The 24,674-nt window shown below is 35.4% G+C and overlaps 2 protein-coding genes across 2 annotated transcripts in view; one reads left to right on the top strand and one right to left on the bottom strand.

The window, feature by feature from the left end:
• The window catches only part of LOC149081234 (receptor-type tyrosine-protein phosphatase T-like), a 65,040-nt gene extending 57,329 nt beyond the window's left edge, over positions 1-7,711 (top strand). Inside the window, exons 36-40 of the mRNA XM_089238309.1 lie at positions 991-1,125; positions 2,459-2,587; positions 3,679-3,830; positions 5,458-5,593; positions 7,444-7,711. Of these exons, the coding sequence (XP_089094435.1) occupies positions 991-1,125; positions 2,459-2,587; positions 3,679-3,830; positions 5,458-5,593; positions 7,444-7,497 (606 nt within the window). The 3' untranslated portion in view covers positions 7,498-7,711. The remainder of the gene's footprint in view (positions 1-990; positions 1,126-2,458; positions 2,588-3,678; positions 3,831-5,457; positions 5,594-7,443) is intronic.
• A 105-nt stretch (positions 7,712-7,816) lies between these two features.
• Positions 7,817-24,674, bottom strand: part of LOC149081233 (uncharacterized) — a 29,645-nt gene continuing 12,787 nt past the window's right edge. The window contains exons 11-17 of the mRNA XM_089238065.1: positions 22,914-23,384; positions 21,939-22,048; positions 21,728-21,833; positions 20,225-20,374; positions 18,695-18,811; positions 17,945-18,022; positions 7,817-16,886 (exon numbers count right to left, since the gene is read on the bottom strand). Coding sequence (XP_089094191.1) covers positions 16,872-16,886; positions 17,945-18,022; positions 18,695-18,811; positions 20,225-20,374; positions 21,728-21,833; positions 21,939-22,048; positions 22,914-23,384 — 1,047 coding nt within the window. The 3' untranslated portion in view covers positions 7,817-16,871. The remainder of the gene's footprint in view (positions 16,887-17,944; positions 18,023-18,694; positions 18,812-20,224; positions 20,375-21,727; positions 21,834-21,938; positions 22,049-22,913; positions 23,385-24,674) is intronic.

Raw genomic sequence — 24,674 nt, 5'->3', positions numbered from 1 at the left:
GGGGGATAATATTCATTGTATGGATGTTTCCCTTTGTGTTACATGAGTTTGTTTGGTTTTTGATAGTGATGTGGGAATGCCACCTGGGTTCGAGCTTTACCGTCGCCACAGTGGTGGTTTTCTGTGGTTCCTAACTCTGAGGTGCAAATGCGAGCCAATCTCCCTGTTAAAAAGTCTTCCCACAGAGAGCAACAGGCCTACAAATGGTACAATTTTTAATCAACTTTACTCGTAGTTCGGAATATTGATGGCAGCACTATAACAAGTATTGCACAGCAACAAACTTCACGTAAGGTTCATAACTCACACACGCACAGCTTCCCAGCATGACCCAGGTCCTTTTTGACCACTTGTTTATATCTCTTAATTGAGACAGAGTGGCAGGCCATAATATGGTGAGGAGGAAGAGTGTGAAAAGCTTTGTCTCTGCTGTGGTCGATTAAGTTTGGCCGAGAGACACCCAGGGTTCTATTGCTTAAGGTGATTTAAGCACACTGTCCCATGGGAACATGGGTGCCTCTGGGATTTATTGGTTATTAAAATTGCCAGCCATCACTGGCAGCAAATACAAGTTTTTATACATGGGCAGGTGCAATCATGTACATCACCAGTGAGTTCTAGCAAATAAAAATGAAACGTGTCAAATAAAAGCAATCGCGTGCAAAATCAGTAGTAAATCAATAAAGAAATCGATAAATAAATTAATAATACAAGTTCATATATTGTCATAAGCATTATATTACTTTAACATACATTGTCATTCTTGAAAAGTTAATATGGATTTCCAGTTAGTCATATTTTCTGCACAAGTGCTGTTTCCACACAAGATAAAGTTCGACCAGAGCAAAGACAAGTCTTTTAATGTTTAAGTGTTATAAATAATCTAAAATAATCTTTAAATGTTTAAAAACTAATGAACATACAATTCAGAAATACATGGCATTGTACTGTGGAACTTTGATTAATCAAACTCGCATAATTTTTTTCCAGCGTTACAGGGACAAAAATGCTGTCATTGCAACGCAGTATCCTTTACCAGGTACAGTGGATGATTTTTGGTCGATAATTGGCCAAACAAGATGTCAGACAATCGTTCTTCTTCAAGATATAAATTTTTCTGATCCAGTAAGCACCTTTCTGCTATGTTTTTGTAATATTTATTGTTGTTTCATGTTTAATTTTGTCCTTCGCTACGTCATGTAGAAATTTTTATTGAGCGATCTTTGTTTGCACATAACTTATCAAGACATTTTTTTACTCATAACTCATTTTGCGTTTTTAATCTTTACTGTGTTATCTCTAATATCAAATGGTAATATCACTAAGGCTATTTTGCGTACTGTAATCAATAACTTTTTGTGCAAAAAAAAAACTTATTAAACTAATGTCTGAGACTAAAATCATATACAGTAGACGCTCGCTAATCTGGCACATATCAATCCAATTTACAGAAACTTTACCCTCTGACATTTAACCCAAAGAAATTTCGTCTCTGGCTGTCTCAACAACCAAGTGGATGACCGTTTGAGTGATCAAATGAGTTGGACATTTACCTCCACATGTTTCAACCCGACATTCTGCCTACCCCTGATCGTATGAGTGACTAAGTAAGTGACTGTATGAGTGACCAAGTGCATGGCCACATGAGTGACTAAGTGAGTACTAAACCATAGTCACTCACATACTCTTCCGGTAACTCACTTGGTCACTCATACCGGGACTCACTCGGCCAATTATAGTCCTGCACTTGGTCACCCACTCAACCACACAGTCATTCACACTCACATACTCATATAGTTACTCTCTTGGACATTCATAGGAGGCTACTGCATATGATTATTGGTACCTCACTTAGACACTCATTCATACAGTCAATTGCACACTCAATCATTCATACAGGCACTCACTAATACAGCCAATCGCACACTCACTCACTCATATGGTCACTCATACTGTGGGGCAGGTGAAATGTTATGTGTAAAATTTTTGAGGGTAAAAGGTACAGGGGACAAAATGTCAGCTGCAAAATTTCCGGATCCCATCAGACCAGGGTGTACCAGATCACCGAAATTGAAAGATTACTGGAAGTTAATTGAAAAAATCAATTTAGAATAATATAAACTTCTGTGCACACGCATGCAGTGACATGTTTTTCTCTTCATGCTCAAAGAAAACCTGCTTAAAACATTAGATTACTGGACAGGCCTGACTAACTGAATTATCGAGTCTACTGTACATAACAGGGGTTCTCAAACTGTGCTCCTCCAGCTTTTTTTGGAGGTTTTTGACAAAGGTTTTTTCGAAAATATTCTTTGTTACACAGCTCTGGGAAGCAGGCGGAGCTTGCACATAAGCATTGAATAGGGAAAAGGGACACCGCGTGTGAAAAAAGTTCAAGAACTTCTGGTATATAGGGTTCTATTTGTACTTATTCAGTACTTTTTTTAAATTAATGCAGACAAGTCTACCATATTGGCCAACTGAAGGAAATATATTTTGCGGAAAAGGCTACCAATTGATCTGCGATTCTGCTGTACAAGAAATCAGTTTGACAACCTATAACCTGACACTGACTGTCACTACTAAGGTAAGAAATTTTCTATTCTAACTTCATACACTGGTTGATTCTAAACTCATGTACAAGAAAGGTAGAGGTCACTAAAACAATGTCATCCTGGGTCTAATGCATAATCTCCAGTAAAAGTGATAATTTTTCAGTAGTTATCAAATTTACCAATGACGTGTTTATATTATGCATATTTAACTAATAAAAGTGATAAATTCACAAAGCTTACTAAGATGATTGGTAAGTACTCATAATAACTAGTTATTGTGTACATTCAGTGGCCAATAAATTAGAAACACCTTTCACTCATACTTTGACTCGTTCGTGTGCTGACGTAATAAACAGGATTTACTGATGAAAAGTTTTCTGCTGGTCAGAAACATCAGTTGAGGTTGCAATTTACCTGTTCATGGGGAAAAACAAGAGATTTGAATGACTTTGAACGAGGCATGATTGTGGGCATCAGAAGGGGGTGGTTGCAATATCTCTGAAGCCGCTAGCCTTCTTTTCTTTTATCATACATTATCTTGAATCTTCAAAGAATGGCAGCTAAGTCAAAAAAACTTCAAGCGGAAAGCAAAATAGTGGGCGGAAATCACTTGTGAACGAAAGAGGTGCTAGGTGACTGACACACATTGTGTGCAGCAACAGAAGAGCTACATGCAGCGTCAATACAACTCAGGATCATCTCAAAGCATATCTGTGCGCTCTACAAGGTGGATCTTAAAACGAATTGGTTTTAATAGGTGACCAACAAGAGTCCCTTTGATTTCACTGCAAAACCAAAGAAAATGGCTTTTGTGGGTTAGAGAATGCCAAAATTAGACACTTGATGAATGTGTCCGTACCTAGAAGAATATCTGCTGTCATTAAAGCCAGAGGAGGTCCCACACGATATTAGTGAGTGAGTACCAGGGTGTTCCTAATTTTTTGGCTACTGGGTGTATAATAACTGATTTACCACATTTTTACCGTGGCATATACATTCCAGAGCAGCCATCAGTTGGTTCTCTGTGGAACTAGTTGATATAGCTTTGTAAAAATAAAGCAAAACAGTATGACATCAAGTCTTAAAAGTAACTATTGTTTCTCTCATTTCTCTTTATGTACAGAGTGATCGTGACATTTCCCTGTTTCACGTGCATAGTTGGAAACTAGGAGAACAGCTCCCAGAGATGTCTGTGTTTCAGTTTCTGAATTTGGTCAACACAATCGAGAAAAATACCAAGAAAAACGAGAGCAGTTTGCTTTGCGTGCAATGTTTGTAAGTCCTGATTGATGGGTTTTCACTAAAAAATAACAAACATACATTTTATGATTGAAACCACATTTGCGCTGTAGTGATATGACACATTGTAATTCCAAGTGAAGCTCTATTGTACAAAAAAACTTGAAAACTCATGCATTTGCTGACACTAATTGTTACTCGTTATAACTTTGAAATGCATCACTGTGCATTTGCCTATGCAAGGGAAGTCGGGGCAACTCTTGCTGATAATTTTAGTCCTGATCTCTGTTATCTATAAACATCTGAGATCAAATTGACATTGCTGAATGTGTCCAATTGTATGGATGAAACATTTAAAAATAAAAATTTTCTATAACTGTTTAGCCTAAAGATCCAAAACTTTTTCGGCTGCTTAGCCCTACTCTTCGGCTTACTGACAACCAAATCAGTTACCCACCAATTTATAAGGGAGGATAATCGCTTATTAACGCTTGTGCTTTGGTAAACGATAGTCTGAAGAATACCATAACTTTGAATTCTGTGGCATTATCAGCATTTTACAGTGAATCCTGCTTACATTCCCATTCAAAACATTTTCCCCCGCTAAGTGACTTATTTTTGTGTTCTCAATTCTTACTAATTGTAAGGTTCAGGAGAAAAAAAAGTGTGAAGAAGGCATAGGAGAAATAGGAGTCGCGAGAGAGAGAAAAGAGAACGAATTGAGACATTCGAAAAGGTGAGAGTGTGAACATTTGTACCGAAGAGACATGACGGTTCGTTGGGATGTCGGATAATAAATGAAATAGTGTTTTTTTCTTTTGGGAGTCTAGAACCCAGTTATTTCGTCCCCGAATCATAAAAGTACAGCCTGTGACCAATAAGAAGACTTGGGAAAGTTTACTTTATTACTCATAGAAATATCCTGTTTTAAAGCATTTTTGGGCTTGCAAAATTTTTCAAGATGGTTTTTTGAGAAAAGTTATAAGGGAGGATCCATTATATATAACATACATGATCAACACATGGCCCTCAGAGTCATCTGATGTGGCCCGCAACCTCAAACCCAATCTTGCAAAAATTAACTAATCGACACATTTCCAGATTACTTAATAATAAACCCTTAACTGCTGCGTTTAACTCTTTGTGATTGAAAAAGGGTGGCACTGGCGAGCAGATCGTGTACAATTTTGTTGGCAGTTAAGGGGTTATGTGACTCATGGTGCAGTTCCACAACACTTGAGTGGCCATGATGTATTCCCTTTGATCACTTAACTAGCCCATGGCACATTTCCAGATTACTTAAGTGACCCACGGCACATTTAAAAGATCACTTGAGTGATCCCCAGCGTATTCAAAGATCACTTGAGTGATCCCCAGAATATTCAAAGATCACTTGAGTGATCCCCAGCATATTCAAAGATCATTTCAGTGACTCATGGCATATTCAAAGATCACTTCAGTGACTCATGGCATATTCAAAGATCACTTCAGTGACCTGTGGTGCTGTTCCAGATTACTTAATTAAGTAGTCCACAACACATTTTCAAATCAGTGAAGTGGCCCACTCTCTCACAAATGTTTAACACCCTTGGTATATAATGATTGAATGCATTCTATTAATATTTTGTATTTACACAAAAAAAAAATTTTTTTTTGTTTTTAGGGATGGAGCATCAGCTTGTGGCCTGTTCTGCACGGCACTGAATGTACTTGATGAAATCAAAGCCGAAGATATCGTCAACATTTTTGAAGCTGTAAAAACTGCCAGGATCAATAGGCCGCAATTCATTCAAACACTGGTAAATAATTCAATCGCTGCTCAATTACTGCTCTTATTGGTGAAAATTCATCCAATTATACATTTCCTGAGCTAAACTTGTTAAATATCCAGGCTCGTTGGGAGTGAAACGGTACATTGAAATATTGCTTCTATGGCAATGGAAATGCAATTCCTTCAAAGAAAATGAATGTACCGCCTGATTTACTGAAGTGTACAGCCCTGATTTACTAATATCATCCATCTCGTACACCAGTTGGATACTCTTATACATAATTTGGAAGGTCACTGATGAGTACCTAACTCAGTAATTCTCAAATGGCATGATGCAACGCTTTAGGACAGTGTTTCCCACCCATTCTTTTTGATGTGACAACCTTTTGTGCCAATAAGATAAAGGCCAGTGACTCTGTCAATAAGATGAAGGCCAAAAAAACCCATTTACATTAGGGGTTTCTAACGCTTTTTGCTAATAACAGAAAGACCAGCGACTCTTCCATCAATATGATGAAGGCTATGGGACCCTTTATATCAGGGGTTCTTAATCATTCGTTCCATGGGCCCATTGTGCCAATAAGGCTACGGACACCCCCAATCAATGTGAAGGCCACTGACCCCTTTACAGAATATTTGGCACATGTAAAAACAGTTTGTGAATTGTTTCCTCATCCAATCTCAGACACACAAGCATCTTCAAGGACCCCTGGTTAAGAGACCATGGTGTAGATCAGGGGTGCACAACCTCTGGCCTGCAGGCCAAATGAAGCTGCCCACCAATGGGCCCCTGAATGGCGTGGTGGTAAGATGTGTGTCTATCACTGTGAAGGTTGCTGTTATGGTTCCGATTTTGGAACCCAAGGGAGGATATAGATAAGGTATTTTCCCTAACGAACTTGAGGCAACCACAGATAGACACCCACCTTCATTTCATTAATGGCAGTAAATTGCAATATAGCGATATGGTCAGAGTTGGTATTTGGTGAAGTAGTAGGCCTCTGAAGGGTGTTCCGGTAGAGAACTATCAATAACATGTGATAAATACCTAGGCTGACCATATTTACTTCATAAAAAATATAGAAATAGAGGATCCATACGGAATGTATCCAACAGTCGACGCTCGTTATGACCCCCCATCATTCCATGGAAGACAGACATTATATTGGGAGGTCGTTACATTGGAAGAAAAACATTTGGTACTTTTCCTGCCAGTCATTGTAATGGAATGGTCGCTATAATGAAACATCGACTGTATCATAAAAAATAATTGTGAAATGTGAGTTACCAATTGTAGCGAGAGAAATTGTAAACAGCAATTTAAGTTGCCAAATATTGCCAATGATGGGAATTAGAGGGCTATTGCAAGTTGCAATGGGCAAAAATGTTATTCAATAAAAAAAAAAATTATATTTTTGACAAATATGTAAGATAGATGTACAATATTTATACGGCTATAATTATGATAGAGTCGTAATATAATGTGTAACAAAAATAATGTTAATTCTTAATTTGAAAAGTTCAGGTAAGCCTCATTGAAAATAAGGGAAAAACTGAACATTTCATAAAAAAAATATGGTAATGTGTCCTGTAAAATACAGGTCATATGGTCCCTCCGAAATGTGAGAAAATGACTGGAAAAAAAGGGCCAAATCTATCATTTTGGTCTCCCCGAACAAAATTTCTGGATACGAGCCTGACATGGTCACCCCATACATGCAAGTTTTCTGGCCAACAAGCGTCAGAATTACTGCATATCCAGCCCGAGAATGGAAAAGGTTGTGCAACCCCTAGTGTAGATGATTATTGATAATGTTCAGTATTTCACTTGTTTATTGATTTAGCATCGATTTAATCCTTTCTTTTCCTTCATTTCAGGAGCAGTACAAGTTTCTCTACGATATCGCTGAAGTGTACTTAAGTAAAGTGTAACACATATTCAGTAAAAAAAAAATTTTATTAGCAACAAGTGATATATTTTGTACTACAGGATAATACAGCTTCCATAAATTATTAAAAAAAAAAGTGCTGTATAATATATAAACTGTATATATGAATGATGAGAAAAAAAAAAGCGAATATGTATATTCATCTTCACAGCTAAAAAATAGACTAGTGGCATTAAAGTGCGGGAGGAAAAAAAAAATTATTTGTGTTAAAAAAATGCTGTTGCGACACATTTTCTCTGAACAATGTTTTTAGTGCTTCAATAAACCTCCACATTATACAAATATATAATATGTATTCTTTTTCTCCTCACAGACAAACCTGAGTTTTTGATTATGCGGCGTGAACGAATGAATAATTTTTTTTTTAATAAAAAAAAAAAGCTTACTAATGAGTTATTTATATATATCACATTATTCATTAGTAAAACGGGAATGCTGACACAAATCACACAATTATCGAAAGCATAAATAGAGGGCTTGGCGCTACTTGTATAGGAATGATTCTATCTTGTACTCAAATAAAGTAACTATCTGTTATCGAATCGCTATCATAAGATCGTACAAAGCTGCCTGGATTTCTTTCCAATTTTTTTTCTATTTCCGAAATACAATTGAATCCGGTTACAGCCGCCCAATGTCATGCCTATCCCAGCTTAGCACCAAAAATTTTTTTGTGAATGAATCTTCCATTTCTAGGGAGCTAAACTGTGATAAGATATAAAGACAAACTTGTTATAGAGCCAAAATTCGAAGAAATAAATGGTCGCGTTACATCAGGGTTCGACTGGGTTATTAGATTTGGTGTGTCTGAATGAGCATAACATTTCATACCAATGAGTTTGGTCTGGTCACATGAAAAACAGTCACTGCAAAATTTGTCCCTCTCTTACTCATTAGCTGCCAACTTCGGAGAATGAGGTTTTTACACAGGTCCAAATATTCTGTATAAAACACAATTAAGTGTTTTTTTTTATTTAAAACTAACAAAGAAAGGGGATTTTCCCCTTTGTAAAAATGTGATACACAAGTCATTGCAGATTAGCACAAATAATCGCCAACCAGTAGGTTTAATTTTGTCACCACCACTCTCAAATCAAATCTAACCAACAAAAAAAACTTGCCATCATGCCCGAAACAGGACACAGACTCAACGGGACAAATGGTCAAAACAGATGAGTCTTCCTGCACATTGCAGGTGTCGAATTAACGCTGGCTCTGTGGCAAATTTTGCCTACCTTCCCCCCAAAATGAAATATTTTTGTGATTTTTGATGCAATGGCAGCAATTTACTTTGCGCTTGTGATGTCATTTTGGCGATAAAGAACGAAAGCAACTGTCTTTTTCCGGTTGAATTTTTTTTTACAAATAAATGGTACAATGTTGTATAAGTGTAAAATATTGAGACTATGCTTGCTGCCTGAGATTAGAGAACACTTTTTTTGGACGTGTGTGTGTCACAAACTGAATTCTGATACAGACTCTTGTCCAAAATCATAATTGAATTATGGTCTTTAAGAAACATCCCAGTCAATGTCCGCTGTTCCCCCCCCCCCCAGAAAATGTGAATGAACTTTTTTTTTTTAAAACCAAAAATTGTATAGGTTTTTCCTCTTTGCAGAAACTTGCCATTGCCAAATAGCGCCAAATCACCAACCAGTAGGTTAAATCACCTGCCATTACTACTTTCAAATTCAAATCTAGCCAACAAAAAAAAATTATCACAACCGAAACAGGACATCCTGCCAGTTTCAGATTTATTTTTAGAGGCAGAATTAATGCTGGGTGCTTGGCAAATTTTGCCCCCCCCCCAAATGAAATATTTTTTTATGATTTGATGCAATGATGGCAATTTACATTACGTTGCAACATCGTTTTGGGGATTAAAAATTAAAACAAGTCTTTTTTCCGGTTAAAAATTCTTTGAGATTTCTTTTACAATCACCGTCTAAATTTGAAAGATACAAGTGCAAGAGATGGCCCAGAAATTCAGGAGACTAAGTTCATAGATTCCCAGGACTTTTAAATCACTGTTCATACCGTGCCTGGAGTTCAGGTAAAGTGGTGTCACAATAGCCTATTCACTTGAGGCAGGCCGTTGATTTCTAAATAAAAGCAGAAGTGGCAGCAGAAAATCACAAACGCAATATTTTTCTTCATTTTCATGTAGATTGTTGTACAGTCGGCCCTTGGTATTCATGGATTTCATGTTTACAGTTTTCATATTTGCGATCTCTTTCCCAGTTCTTTGGAAAACACTGCTTTGTTGTATTGGAACAGAATGTAAGTTGTACGTATTAAATAAATGTTTAAAAAAAACCCTCTTGAAGATTTTTCTAGTGCATCTAATAATATTTATTTAAGACTTGTTTAAATGTTTTAAAAACTTGCTAGGAAAATTTGAAATATTGACAATAAGAAAGATACGCAAGTTATGTATTGCATAACTCTCTTGCACACTATAAACATCATTATTTAATCTGCAAATCTGAGATATTGATGGAAGAAAATAAGTTGCATCTCCCAGTATTTTATATTAACAAAGGAGAGAGAGAGAGACAGAAAGCTTGGACTATGAAAATGCTTTTTCTGGATCGTTAATGGAAAAGAGTTCACTGATTTGTAGAGATCAAATTAACTGGAATTTAAAAGAAACGACTGGCAGACATTATATTGTTCTTTCCAGAAAGCATTGCCTTTTAAATCATGATTCCCCCACCACCTCCTTCCACACAAAGCAGATACTATAAAAATGAGATGCCTAAAGAACAAAATTTTAAGGTTTGGGTTGTTTGCAGATTTTCCGTATTCGCAGTTACCCCTGCAACTATGGAAGGACGACTGTAATGGGAAATTGCCAATATGATTTCATAATCCGGGAGCAGGGTTTAAGCTACAGTCGTATTTTTTGCAAAATGCTAAAGAAAATCGTAGAATGCGAAAAAAGTAGTAGCCACTTTCGCAAAAATACGTACAGGGGGTACGAAACAAGTACACATCCAACCATAAATCATTACATTAGCATTGTAGCATTTTGCTGAAGCTTTTTCCCCATTTTCGCTTTTTTGCGAAAGGAATTTTTTATCCAGCTTAAACCCTATCCGGGAGCGCTGTAAATGTGAAATCCAGCATGGTGTGGCTTAATCAGATCAGGATATTGTGAAGCGCCAAGCCCTACTTACCTTTGTATGAGATACATACAATTTATATATATTTCTATAATACATAGGCATCACAAAACTCATTTCTACATCATATACTTGAATATAACATCACTAAATAAAAGCAAAATATTTGTTTTTCCCCTTTTTTGATACTCCTATTAATAAAAATGAAAGCATCATGTTTTTAATATTTACAAAACTGTACACTATACACCAAAAGTACAAAAATTGTCTCACTTTAATGCGATCAGTCAAAGCAATCGCATAATCACCAATGGACAAGGGAAGAAAAATCTTCCAAATAACACAAAGATAACTTTTACTATGTATAGATTAATTAGGAAAATAAAACTATATCTAGGTTTATACAGATCGATTCGACCAGAATTTCTCAGCCTCTTTTTGCTCTTCAAATAATACTGTGGTGCGCTGATGCTCTCAGCAAACATTCACAGTTAATTTTTCACTCGTTAGATGTAGTTCCATCCACATAGTATATTTTTTTTATTTTGGTACAAAGTATACAACTCAACGGCTAAACATTATTTTGACACACTCGAACTGATACGCATCTGTCTCGTGGAGGCGATTCTAATTTAATTAAATATCTTTTTAATCCAACTAAAATTAAATTTTCCTTCTGAACATCTTGGAGTCAATACTTATTAAAATATCCATGTTTGAAGGGGACAGCATTGCTGTTTGTTATTTCTAGCAAAACCTTGGTTGAGAAACACTGTTCTAAAGTACAGCAGACTCGCTCTAATCTGGTATTTCCACAGTGAAATTTCGCTGTAGTCGGGACAATTCAACACATATGAACATGAACTTTCCCGTTCACAACTTTTGATTATTGTAAACCTATGATCTCAGAGAAATATGAGTCCATTAAAAAAAAAACAAATGATGAAATCTACCAATGCATTAATCCGCGAGAATTGAAATCATAAAAGCTGAATAAGCTACTGTGGATCATGTAATAATTCCTGGGAAAGTTCTTGTGGTGGCACTTCCTCGAGTATCTAATGGAGGGCTAAATTATGTATTACAAATTTTACTTCGTATTTTTATTCATCGTATTTACAGAAAGGAATATCATATCAAAAAGCATCACATCCAATTTCTTTGGCTTTAATTACCGTTTAAAAAAAAAATTCATTTTCTGGAACTGAATCTCTAAACTGTACAATACAAATATGATTGATGTATTCGACGATGATAATGCTATACACAGTATTTATATATGGGGGTGATTCCATACCTTTCTTTGTCACATTTCACTGATGAACCGTGGCATGCTCTTAGTTAGAAAAAGTATCCAAATAACATGTACACTTCAAATATGTCATTCATATTGTAAAGGGTTATATAATTATTAAAACAAAAAAAAACAACTTTTTATACGGACACCATATGCACCAAAACCATAGCAGAAAGTTGTTGCTTGCCCTGTCTCTTCTGAGGCCAACAAGAAAATCCCATGTTTCTAAGTGCAATATTCTCAATATTTGAATTTTAAAAAAATGGAGAAAAGTTGGGAAAGAACAGAATTTTAAACTAACACACACTTCTTTCTCAGATTTTGAATATCTCAGCAAATACTGGCCTTAGAATGTATTTTTTCTTTTTTTTGCCTCAGGAGAGACAAGGTATCTAATTGGGTTTTTGAGGAGTGTCGAATTTTTTTAATTTTTAAACTATACAACCCCTTGCAATATGAATGACATATCTGAGTTCCCCTCACGCTATTTCAATACTTTCTGTAATTGGAAGTACGCCTCTAGGATCAACAGTGCGACAGTAAAATGAAGCTGGGGAATTATGGAATCACCCTGTAGATTTTTTTTAACCGGTATTTTCTGAATCAAGCCCGATTCGAAGGACATACAACAAATGAACGGAAATTCTCAATTTAAATGCTAGAATTTTTCTTTGAATAGATATAAATTTGTTCAGAAAACTTATGACTTCTACATTCTCAATATAATTTTGTATCAAATACTTATAACTATTCACATAACACAGCATGATTGGCACTTTGCCAATTTATACTTCAACTATTTCGATGATTCACAACAAAATTACTCTATATCATTACCAAATCATTACACAATCCATATACTAGTAAGATTTTGACATATCACGGCGTGAGATATAATCGAGTCAGATCATGCGGCAAAAAGTGGGTCCATGGACTGATCTGGCCCATGAAGTGATTGAAAACAATTACATTTAAATTGAATTTTAATGTATAGTCGCATCAACTTTCATTTGATTTCTGACATATGACTGAAGAAGCCTCTCTATTCAACTAGGAAGTTCAAAAGCACCTTTTGCATAGTGTAGCAACTGCATGAATTCACAAAATGCTAGACCAGAGGCCGGAAAGCACCAGCATAAACAGTAATCCATCATAATATACAAGGTGTGACTGGTAAGTAGGGTGAATCACCCCCTCCTTTTGAAAATGTGAACAGTCGACGCGCGGTCACATGAGTTTCATGTTCTTCCCTACGTTACTTAACATCTGCGCTTGTTTTTCAAAATTTCTACAAGTATTTGCTTATACAATTGCTGTAATGTAAGTGTTTGTGCATTGCATAATGGAGCAGAGAATAAATATGAAATTCTGTTACAAATTCGGTAAAACTGCAACGGAAGCCTGCAAAATGCTTCAAAATATATGGAGATGAAACTGTATCCTGTAAAACAGTATTTTAGTTTCTGGATCAAACTGGAAACACAAAGTTTCATCTCCAGTAAATATTAACTATAAAAACATGGCATCATTATCTGCTATACTGATGAAGTTGCTGCACAACTCCACTCATCACTCAGGTGATGAACAACAAACCTTGCACAAAGTTTGCATTTACCCAAATAACAATGGTTCGAATGATTTCACACAGAAGATTCAATTTGTCTGCTGAAATTCAGACAGGCAAATGCAGATCTCATAAAAATAACTGGCAAACTTTGTCAACGTTTGTCTTCATTATGCTCGTCGCAGGTCTCACAACAAGAGAGAGAGAGATGTTCATTTTCAAAACTTTAATGATTTTCACAGAAACGTATGAACCACTGAAATATTGTCTTGCGAGATACAGCTTCATCTCCATACACATTTCGCAGCATTTTGTGGGTTTCGTTTGCAGTTTTACCCAATTTGAAACAGAATTTCATATTTATTCCCTGCGCCATTATGCAATGCACTAACAACTACAGCGTGAACAAACACCTGCAAAGAAATTTTGGAAAATATGTGCAGTTGTTAGGTAAGAGGATTATGTAATGCTCATGTGGCAGCGCTTCTGGCTGTTCACATTTTCGAAAGGAGGGCATGATTCACCCTACTTCATGGTCACACCTTGTATGATTTGTGTTTGTAAACTATTGGTGTCCAAAACACACACACAAAGAAATTTTAAATGTACATACGAAACCGATATAGAAGCCAATTATCACATATAAAATCACCAGCGATCATTACAAAAGAAAATTTAATGATAATTTTGGTCACCTAGAAGTAAATAAGACTAGATTATATTGTATATGCTTAAAAAAATTCTGAAATGTCACCAGTAGCGGAATTTGGGAATATATGAGACTATCATGAGAATAACGTGAATTTCTGTAATACATTTTCCCATCGAATATAACTAAATAAATCTTAAAAAAATATATAAATCCTCGTCTACAAAGAATACTCTGTGCGCATATTATACATAATGACAAGTTTTCACTTTATGGAGAGCCCATTAGGTCATTCTGCGCCTCCAACATATCTATATTCGTACACGGTATAATTTCGATATTTTCGATTTATAGAGAAAATATATTACACGGGAGATCAAAACTACATCGGGACGTTTGAAATTAGAGTTATGCGAGTTCGACTGTAAAAATTGGGTAACAGGATACAAAGTTATGCCTGTAACAAAGACAAATTTTCCCTATATGATAAAAATACAGTGCATCCCCAGACCATGCTGTTGATTTTGAACGAATATTCAAACAGCTTGAGCTTATGCGTGCCAAATGAGGTTCCTCTCATATATTTCATGGTTTTAGACTGCAATTTTATACATTTCATTGAATATTTTAGACTTGCAACATAACTAAGATTACCTGCAAGAAGAGGCACTTATAGGTCAATGTACCGCCAGTTTTTTTTTCTTCGAATGGTTCATTGAGTTACTGCCATAAAAAAAATTAGGGAAAGGGTGCACAACCTCTTGTTCGCGAAAGGTGTACAGGTAAAGAAAGTATCAACACAATAAATACATGGTGGTCATAAAATAACTTCGTCTATGAGCCCCTTGAAGCTAAAAAGAAAATTGATGAATGGAAATGAAATTTGAGATAAAGTTGTTTCAAAGTATGCGCTCGAGAATAAAAAGAAACAAAACCCCAGCTCTTGCAGTAACGGTCACAGGAACAAAATTTTGAAAAATTCAAATGGCAACACTCACTTTTATGCATTGCTAAGTGATTAGTGCAGTAAAAATTCACGAATGGTATTGGAATGCTACCTGTAGCACTATAACGCCCACGTGTTCCCTTGTCCTCTGTGGCACTATAATGCCCATAGAGGATACAGACACAGGAACATGAGGAAACAACCAATACTAATCATATTACTGTAGGAAATCCTCCACTGATCAAACAACTCCTTAGTGAGATTTTCTTTGTCTGAATTATGGTGCTACAGGTACCATTTCAACACCACTCATGTTTTTTTTTCACTCTGCCAATCACTTAGCTATGCATAAAAGTATAAAAACGAATGCTGCCATTTGAATTTTTCAAAATTTTATTTTGAAACAACTTTGTAAAATTTCATTTGCATTTACTGATTTTTGTAGCCGCTAGGGGCTTGTACATAGGCAAAGTTGTTTTATGACCACCCTGTTCTTTGGTTAACCACATTTCCTCGATAAAAATACGGTAAATCATTATCCCTAAGGGAGAATATGGGGATCCAACTAACAACAAGAAATTGTAATTTATCACAGAGATCGCTAATGGCGAGAAATGAAGTTCTGATTAAAATGTAATTCACAAAAAAAAGTTTAATTTGATAAATACTGCATGTGATTTGAATATTTATTTGATAATGATTATATATATAATTCTTGATGCAATTATTCAAGTAAGACATTTGTATAAAACAGTCTGGATGCCAAAAGTATGGTCATATGTTCATCCTATATATTTGGGCAGTTTGTTCTCTGCAAGCATTAACAATATCGCACATCTGGCACTCGGATTGAGAAGGTTGTGCACCCCCTGAACCATGCACCACTATATTCAATAGAAGCCTATACAGACACATCGCTGCACAAGATATTGATTACTACGGAAGCCGTAGGACTATTTTATCACCTACGGACTATGTCAAATAAATCACATTATACATATTACTTCAAAAAAATCCACTGTGTTGAATTAATTGTACATTCGTGAATTTTTCATTTGACGATCCCGCGATTTTCACTATTAGAACATCAAAAAGTTCTAAATAATATTCGACAAAAATTATGACTGTGATAATATTTGATTATTTCATTTTGGAGACAAATCATCATGATCAATATAAGGTTAAAACCATTTTAAAACACAGAGCAATCAATTATACTTTTTTTACAGGCTTCGTTCAACGGGGGAAAAATTGATTCAATGTTTCGTGTTCTTTCTCGAATTCCAATAGATGAACATCTCTTCGATGTTAGACATTGACCATAAAATATAAGTCATGTTTAGCGTCTCAAATGTTATAATGAAAATAAATAAATACATCTCAAAACATCTCAAGTTCACTGTTAAACACACAGATGTTATATGACATTGAAAAAAAAAACCATTTTCTATTGACCCTGACAAAATGACATTGAATGCCAATGTATCTAATGCCAATATTGCCAAACTTTTAATAAGAAAACCATGACCATATGTTCTCATCATTGATGAGCTAAATATCAAATGATTTGGAAGCTGAAAGCTCTGGTAATACAAAGTACATTTACATATGATGATATACAGGCAACAGACACTGATTAAGACTAATCAGCAGACACTACGAATGCCCCCTGCGACTAACCAAATAAGCTGCACGATCATGAATTAATGCATATGCTTGATTATACATAAGATGAGGAAAACTCAGCGGCCACTCTGAACCTTTTTCTTTGGTAAATCACTGTTGAGATAACTGCAAAAGAAATTATAAAAATGAATAACTCGAGAATATGTAATTACCCAATTCCAATGTAAATTCGAGATTAAAAAGTTGAACGTTGTCAAAAATTGTGAGTAGCAGTGTTGTTATTAGTGAAGCAAATACAGTGGACCCTGTTTTAAAAAAAAATCCCCACGTAAGATATTTCCCAATTAAGAGCTTTATTTCCAAAGTCCTGATTTCTTTCGGTACTCCGTCTATTGTTACTAGACAATAATACATGGACATCATGGTCATGACAGAGCTTTTCTTGCTACAACCATGCGAGGCTGATGAGATCCTCAGGCCCAAGATGGGAAAATGGAGGAAAAATTCTTCTTCCAAACCTGAGAGGAAAGGGGGGGAAAAAACTATCTTCTTAGCGAATATGGATGATGTTTGCACATAAAATGTTGCTGTCCCATCCTAAGGGTTTAAAATATCAGTGACAAGTGACAGTGATGAATCTAAATCAGGGTGGTGTCTACCACATACTCAAAAGGAAATTTACTTTTCCTTGACTTGTTTGGCACTTCACAAGTCATTATTTAGTGAGATCATTGGCAATTTAGCACCCGATATTTGGCGAAGTAGCTCCTTTGCTCGCAAAAAATGACACATTTCATCACAATTTGGCATAACGATGATAGGCAATAGAAACTCCGGTTGTTCCTGCTGCTTGTTGAGATTTTTTTTTAAATGAAAACTGACTTGATCGGGTGACTGAGTCGAGAGTGATTGAGTCAGTTCACTCAATCACTGCATAATTGGGTATCTATTGGGGGTTTCGCAATAGGAAGCCTGATAAGTGGTTATAACTTTCTAGCAATAAAGTTGAACACAGAAACTTGCCGCGAAATATCTGAAAATCCATTTATAAAGAAATCTGTGACTTTCTTTCTTAGTCCTTGACCTTTTCTCATTTCATGACTTTTCCACGATGGTAGACATCCTGGTATATACATATATATTAAGGTGCAGTATAAAAAGGTTTCACCGTATTGTTAAATTTGTTAAATTATCTAGGGTGAAATCATTAAATCATTGCTTACCCCTGGAAGAATACCGAGATAGCTGCTCTGTTCTTCAAACCTCATACACTGGGTGGCGGAAAGGTAATTGGTGGGAAACTGCAAAATAATTTTTGTCATATAAAATGATTATGATATATAACACATTTTTTCCCCTGGAAAAATAAAAATAATCATAAATAAACTGTAAATTGTCGATTAAAAGCCAAAACAAAAGCAGCACTGATAATATGCAAAATAAAATTAACCCAATAGACATTTACAGAAATTAAAATATACCAGGACTTGACAAATCAAAAAATATTTAGACAGCAGTTAAATTTTCTAGGAACCAAGCATGGGTTTTCTACTTATGAAAAACGGTCAATCTATAATTTTTTAAAACTTTTATGGGACTTCGAGACAATTTTTTACGACAAACTGCAATACAATTAAGGCATTCGTGCCATTCTTACGCTGGGATTACAATATAAAAGTTTCAGAAAAGTTCTTTTATAAAACTTAAAAAATTCAATCAATAATATATTGGTTAAAATTGAACAAATGTAACTAAAAGCCTTATTGGTTGTTTTATTTTTTTCAAGTTTAGTAAAAGATCTTTTATCAGACTTTTATATGGTGTAATCCCGGCCTGAGACTCCAATTTAGTAATTACAAATAGAAAATTTTAGGTGCCAGTACTGATTTTCTAGCTGCCATAGTGACCTGGCACCCAGGATTTGTCATGCCCTGAAATATACAATGATGGATCATCATAAGGCAGATACTCACCCTATGCAAAGGAAATACATCTGTAGAGCCGAATCTCAAGGTTTCACTAGAGGATGAATCAGCTTTTTTCGAAGCTGACGAGCTCCAGGATTTATTTAGGGCTTTACGAGCACTCTTCTGTTGAATCAAAAAAATATTTCATTCAGATTTCTTCTACTCAATAACAATCACACATAAATATGAAAAATATACTAATTAATAGCATTTTAGCAGTATTTAATATAATTGATTGTTATGTCATTAGCTTCACAAGCTAAGAGAAATCATAACTGTCCTCAATGGGGAATTTCTTGATAACCTGTCACCCCCAAGCGGAAGTGTTTATTAGTTAGCTAGGTTTAATTTGAGTTGCATGTATGCAATGGCAATTGAACAATTCTGTATTCCATCACTTACAAATGCAAAAGTATTTCGATCCACAATTTTCTATAAAACTTTTCTATATTGAGAATAATCTCAAATTAAGTAAAGAGAATAAAAACAAAAACATATTTTGACTACTGAAACATTTATTTGTGAATAAGCAGTGCAATTGTGAAAATTAAGAAAACTTTCCTTTCCCCACTTAAAAAAAAATTACTACCCAGCTTTCTGAACAGCATCAGTAAAAAATTCCAGATATTATCTATACCTATATGAGGTTTTCGCAGCCAACTGACAACCGTCCCAACAGCATAACACCCAACTTTGAAGAATAAGAATTAAGATTTTCGCTCAGATCCAAATTCAGTTCAGAGACAATTATAAAATTGATTTTTCATTAGCAGAAGTAAAACTGTTGGGATTTTTCCACTCTGCAAAAACCATGACATTGTGTAAGCCATCACAGTTTAGCACCAAGTCGCCAATCAAAGTGTTGAATTACCTGTCATTACTACTCTCAAATCAAATCATGCCAACAAAAAAATTGCCATCAGCCCCAAAACAGGACATATGGTCAGAGCAGATACAAGTTATCTAGACAATTTTGGATGTTGAAAGGCTGAATTGATGCTGGCTGTTTGGCGAATTTTGTCTTTTCTCCCCTGAAAATGAAATATTTTTTGTGATTCAATGCAATGGTGACAATTCACATAACACTTGTGATGTTATTTCAAGGATTGAAAAGGAAAGTAAGCCACCCCAAGTTTAAATATTCTTTGGGAATCATTTCCCCAAAAGTAGGGAATTCTTTTACAATCACAAGCGAAATTCAGGAGATTTGGCGGCTATGCGACAGATCAGTTCTGCACTCTTTGATGAAATAATTGTAATAATGTTCCAAGGTTCTTCAAGGCAAATGAAATAAAACGACGAAAGAAAAACCATGCCATGTTTAGGCGACATGATGGGTGCCATTAGTGAATGTAGATTAACATGCAGAGAGAGAAAGCTGAGGATATAATGTAGCTTTTACTTGAGTTATTTCATCATGAAATAACTCAAACTTCCTCCCATAAGATTACACACGTCCAAGATTCTTCACTAAACCATTATAGATAAAAAGAGCATATAAGAGAATCCTAACTTAAGAATGACAGGGAAGTTCACCTGTTTGTGTGGATGCCTTTTCATTTCGGGCAGCCCAGTAAAGGTGTCAATGAAAGTATGCTGACCTCTACTGATATTTATCACATTCTGGCAATTTTCCTTCTCTATGATGTCTTGTACATCTTCCAAGTGTGAATTCGATGAATGAAACTGCAACAAGGAAAAAACAAGTTGAATTGAATCTATATGTTAAGCTAGGAGAAATTTCAACCTTTCATGCAGTATGGGTCACAAAGTCAATTGCATGTTTATAAGCTATATTAATTTACCCTGCCTTGGTGCATGACAAATCCAAAAAAAATCCAGGTCTATCTTTCCAAAGAAAAACAGTTCATACCGAATGTTCCATAGAATCACAGAAGCTTGTGTTAACGGGCAATAATAATTTTAGCAAGTTTCAGTTATATACTGATATTACTATATATATACAATCATACTATTTTTAGCATAGAAATAATATATTCATGACTTGTTTTTTCTGTCCCAATTTCTACATTATTGTATTGATCGCATAATGCAAGACAACAATGAAATTGTGTTCAGCACGTCTATGTGGAAATATAAAATTCTAGGGATGAGACGAATAGTGTTTTGGCTGAATATCGAATATTTGGCTAACGTTTCGGCCGAATATCAATTTTATTTTAATTCATCAATTTATAAATAAAACTGGTGTTTTTTATTGAAAAAAAAATTTCAGGGCACAGTGACCTTTCATTCATGTTGGCAGGTATGCTGCTATAAATTCTAAACATTTTGGACTGCTCTCAGCCTGCAATTTAGTAACAACACTAAGAAAATTTTAGGCGCCAATACCAATTTTTTATTTGCCATTGCAACCTGGTGCAACCCTGTGATAAAGTATGTGTCCGATGCAGATAAATGAACTATTGTGCTATAATACATTTGCGTATCTATGTATTGGTATTATGTTTTAAGCATGCCAAAGCTGTACCCTCTATATACTGAAGTTTCTATATACAGTAGAGCCTCAATATAAGGATACTCTGCAGACCAAGAAAAAACATTGTTGTAGAAAGATTATCGTTACATTGAGAGACAGCAGTTCAACATTAGAATATAGATAATTGGAAATGTCTATGATGTAAAGGGATATCATTGTATCAAGTAACGTAATTTTAATAACACAAATACAGGATTCACTGTATTTGCGTTGTTTTTTCTGTGTATTTTTATTTTGTTTTCTATATATTTATATGTGTATGAAATATGTAATTTCAGGGAAAACCACAGCCAATGCAGCTCTTTTTATGGTCAAATTCATGTTCAGCACACGAAATTACACAAGCAATTACTATTTTTGTTTCGGATGCAGAAACTTTGTGAAAATTTGTTGTTCAGTATATTTATTCACAGAAAAAATTTTCACCATCTGACTTAGAAACCAAACAATTAATGTTCAGAAAATTATCATGTTCAGGGAAAAAAAACTCTACTCAAGTATTTCACTTAAACATGGGGGGAAAAATGTAAAAAAATTACATTTCTGATCAGCCCTTGATTCTTCTCCAGTTCCGCCAATGCTTTCTTTAGTGGAGTTGGCGTTCGTGGCATTTTTTCCTCTTGTGCTGGTCTCTTTCTGATTGGACTGCACACATTAAAAAAAAAACCAATATATTGAATTCATCACATTATAGTAAAAACTACACAAAAACATAACATGAAATGAAACTAATTTCTAAATTGCACTCACCTTGTCTTAAACATTTCGGGAGAGGCTTCAGTGTAAAGAGTAGGAACATTTGAGAAATTTCTAAGACTGCTAGAAATCTCATCAGGTACGCACAAGACTGGACTGAGCCCCTATGAACGAGATCACAATGCTATTTGTTAATTTATTCAATATTGCTTGGCCGAGGCCTATACAATAGAATGAGAGCGAATGAAGAAATTAGAGAATGAGACAGTGAACATCGAAAACTGTTGTACAATCAGTAATGTTTGATGGGAGGGAAATTTTTCCACAATCAGTTATTCTTCCAGGAAAGAAGCTAAATTTGAATATTCGTTAGAATAAAGGTACTGTATTTCCCAAGTAAATATAAATCAGATTCTGGAAAATTCTTAAACATCTTTACTATAAAAATCCATTGAATTGGCTGAATGCATATGGTGATCCTTCTTAAGCCTTGCCTTTCCCCGGCATGCTGGAAATAGATGACCCCAACATTAAAAAATCTGGTGTCCCTAGAGTTTGGCAGCATGCCAGATAATGCAGGGAATACAGTGTATACATTTTTTTTAATGTTTAAAATACAGTAAGAGTCAGATATAACAAGAATGGCTCATAAAAATCTTTCTATAAAGAGGAAACAGAATTGTGGGTGATTTTCAAAGAGCTAATATTAAAGATACAAAATAAAAATAGTTTATGGCGAGTTAAAAATGAGAAAACATTTGCCATAACAACAAATTCTTGAAAACATCAGTTTTTCCATTTTTATTCTTTGCTATAGTACATGCTCCTTCAAAACGTCACTTTGAGACAGTTTTAACAAAGGAGGACACAGAAAAATCATATTTGTGACCGCTCTTATTCTTGAGCTTCCCCCCCCCCCCCCCGAGATCAAGTTGCAAGGATTTCTGAAGCTTGAATTTTCAAGATTTTGACATCCTAAATACGAATAGCATTTGATCAAAAATCATATAAAACAAGAACAAGGCTAACCTGTGAAAAGTTTTTCGCATCGATTCGTTCATAACCGTGAGAAGCCATGTTCTCAGCATGGCCTACTTGAACCAAAACTTCAAGGACCGACCCAATCGATTCCACAGACATCTGAGGCGGTAAAGAATGGAACAAATTTTGTGACTGTTCTCTCACCATTCGCTCCGGCAGGGACGTCGGCACAGTCTTAGAAGCACACTGCCACGGCAGAGTATCAGAAGTCGAATACACTGGGTCCGACGATATGATGGACTCAAGGTCTTCAAAGAAATCTGCAGCTTCCTTCATGTCATGTATCACTTCGTTTTGCTCATTATTGTTGGGGGAGACCATTGGGCGTTGATCACATGCATATCTCATATCAATAAGGTTCTGCTGACTCATCACAGTAGCATTATAACCAGGCATTAAATCACAGGAATATCTCTTATCATTTGGTATATTGTCTTCTGAAACTGAATGCAATAATTTCTGAAAAACTGTATTAAAGAAAACTGTTGATGGAATATCAAACACATTATGCATTGTAAAATGTGATGCTCACATTTCACAATGCATAATGCGTGCAATCCGCATTTGATTTCATTACAAAATCAAAAGAAGAAATATACAAACACTTTTCATGTAAAACTGTCATTATTCTGTCTCCTAATCAAAACATTTATACAGTAGGTAAGTTAGGTTTGTTAATTGGATCGATCAAGTACCCCAACTCATGAAAAATGGATAGCAAAGCCAGATTTTTTTTGCAGAAAATGGATAGCAACCAGAGGCGAAATAAGATGTTTTGCGGGAAATGGATAGCAACCAGGAGAGAAGTACAATTTTTTTGTAGTGGGCCCGAGTTTTGTTCAACAAGTGTAAGAATTCACGCATCTGCCATGTTCATTTCTGATATTGAAGATAGTAAATATATACAAACAGGTGCTGTAATCTATCTTCACTTCAAAGTATGGAACAGGGTTGAAGCTACAGTCACATTTTATGCAAAATGCAAAAGAAAGTCGTAGAATACGAAGTAGTAGCCGCTTTCGCAAAAATGTGTGCAGGAGGTATGAAACGAGTAGCCATCCATTCATCAATCATTAACATTTTAACATTTTGCTAAAGCCTTCCCCCCCCCCCCCATTTTCACTTTTTTGCTAAAGGAATTTTTTATCTACAAGCACAATAACATAAATACGTTAGGGCCATGCAAAAACATACACTCGCACAACATGTTCCGACATGTACCAATTCATTAGAAATTCCTCAGAGGTGAATGTTTGGTTAAGCGGTAAATGTAGTAATAGCACCACTAGCACAGGAAATATGCATAATTCTGAGCACATAAATTTGTTAAGGGCCATACACATGCACCCAACACAAGCACCACGTTCTGGTAAACAAAGAATAGTTAAAAATTCCTCAGAGGAATGTTTGCGAGGTGCGTGTATGTTCAAGTAGTAGTAGTAGTAGTAAGAGGAGAAGGGAAGGCATGTCTGTTGGAATCAAAAATTATTTTTGTACCAAAACTAAACCCGATGCATGGTAAGTCAGCACTCAGCACCTCAAATTAGAAGGGTTCATGGCAACTCTTCCACATTAGTTATATCTCATCTCAAGTCACACTCAACATTTTGGAAAGTCTGTAAAGGTCATTATTTCAGAAATGGTTAAAATAATTCCGAGATATCATGATAGATGATACAAAAGTGAAAATGAGGGAAATCAAAAATGGTTGTCTGTATCACAGATACCTGTGTAAAGAACATTCTGCAT

This window comes from Pholcus phalangioides, unplaced genomic scaffold (genome assembly GCF_987345545.1).
Source record: "Pholcus phalangioides strain wild (caught in Gottingen) unplaced genomic scaffold, Ppha-v1.0 ptg000010l_1, whole genome shotgun sequence".
Taxonomy (NCBI): Eukaryota; Metazoa; Arthropoda; class Arachnida; order Araneae; family Pholcidae; genus Pholcus; species Pholcus phalangioides.
The sequence above is the reverse complement of the archived record's forward strand: the minus strand, read 5'-3'. Positions and strand labels throughout refer to the sequence as shown.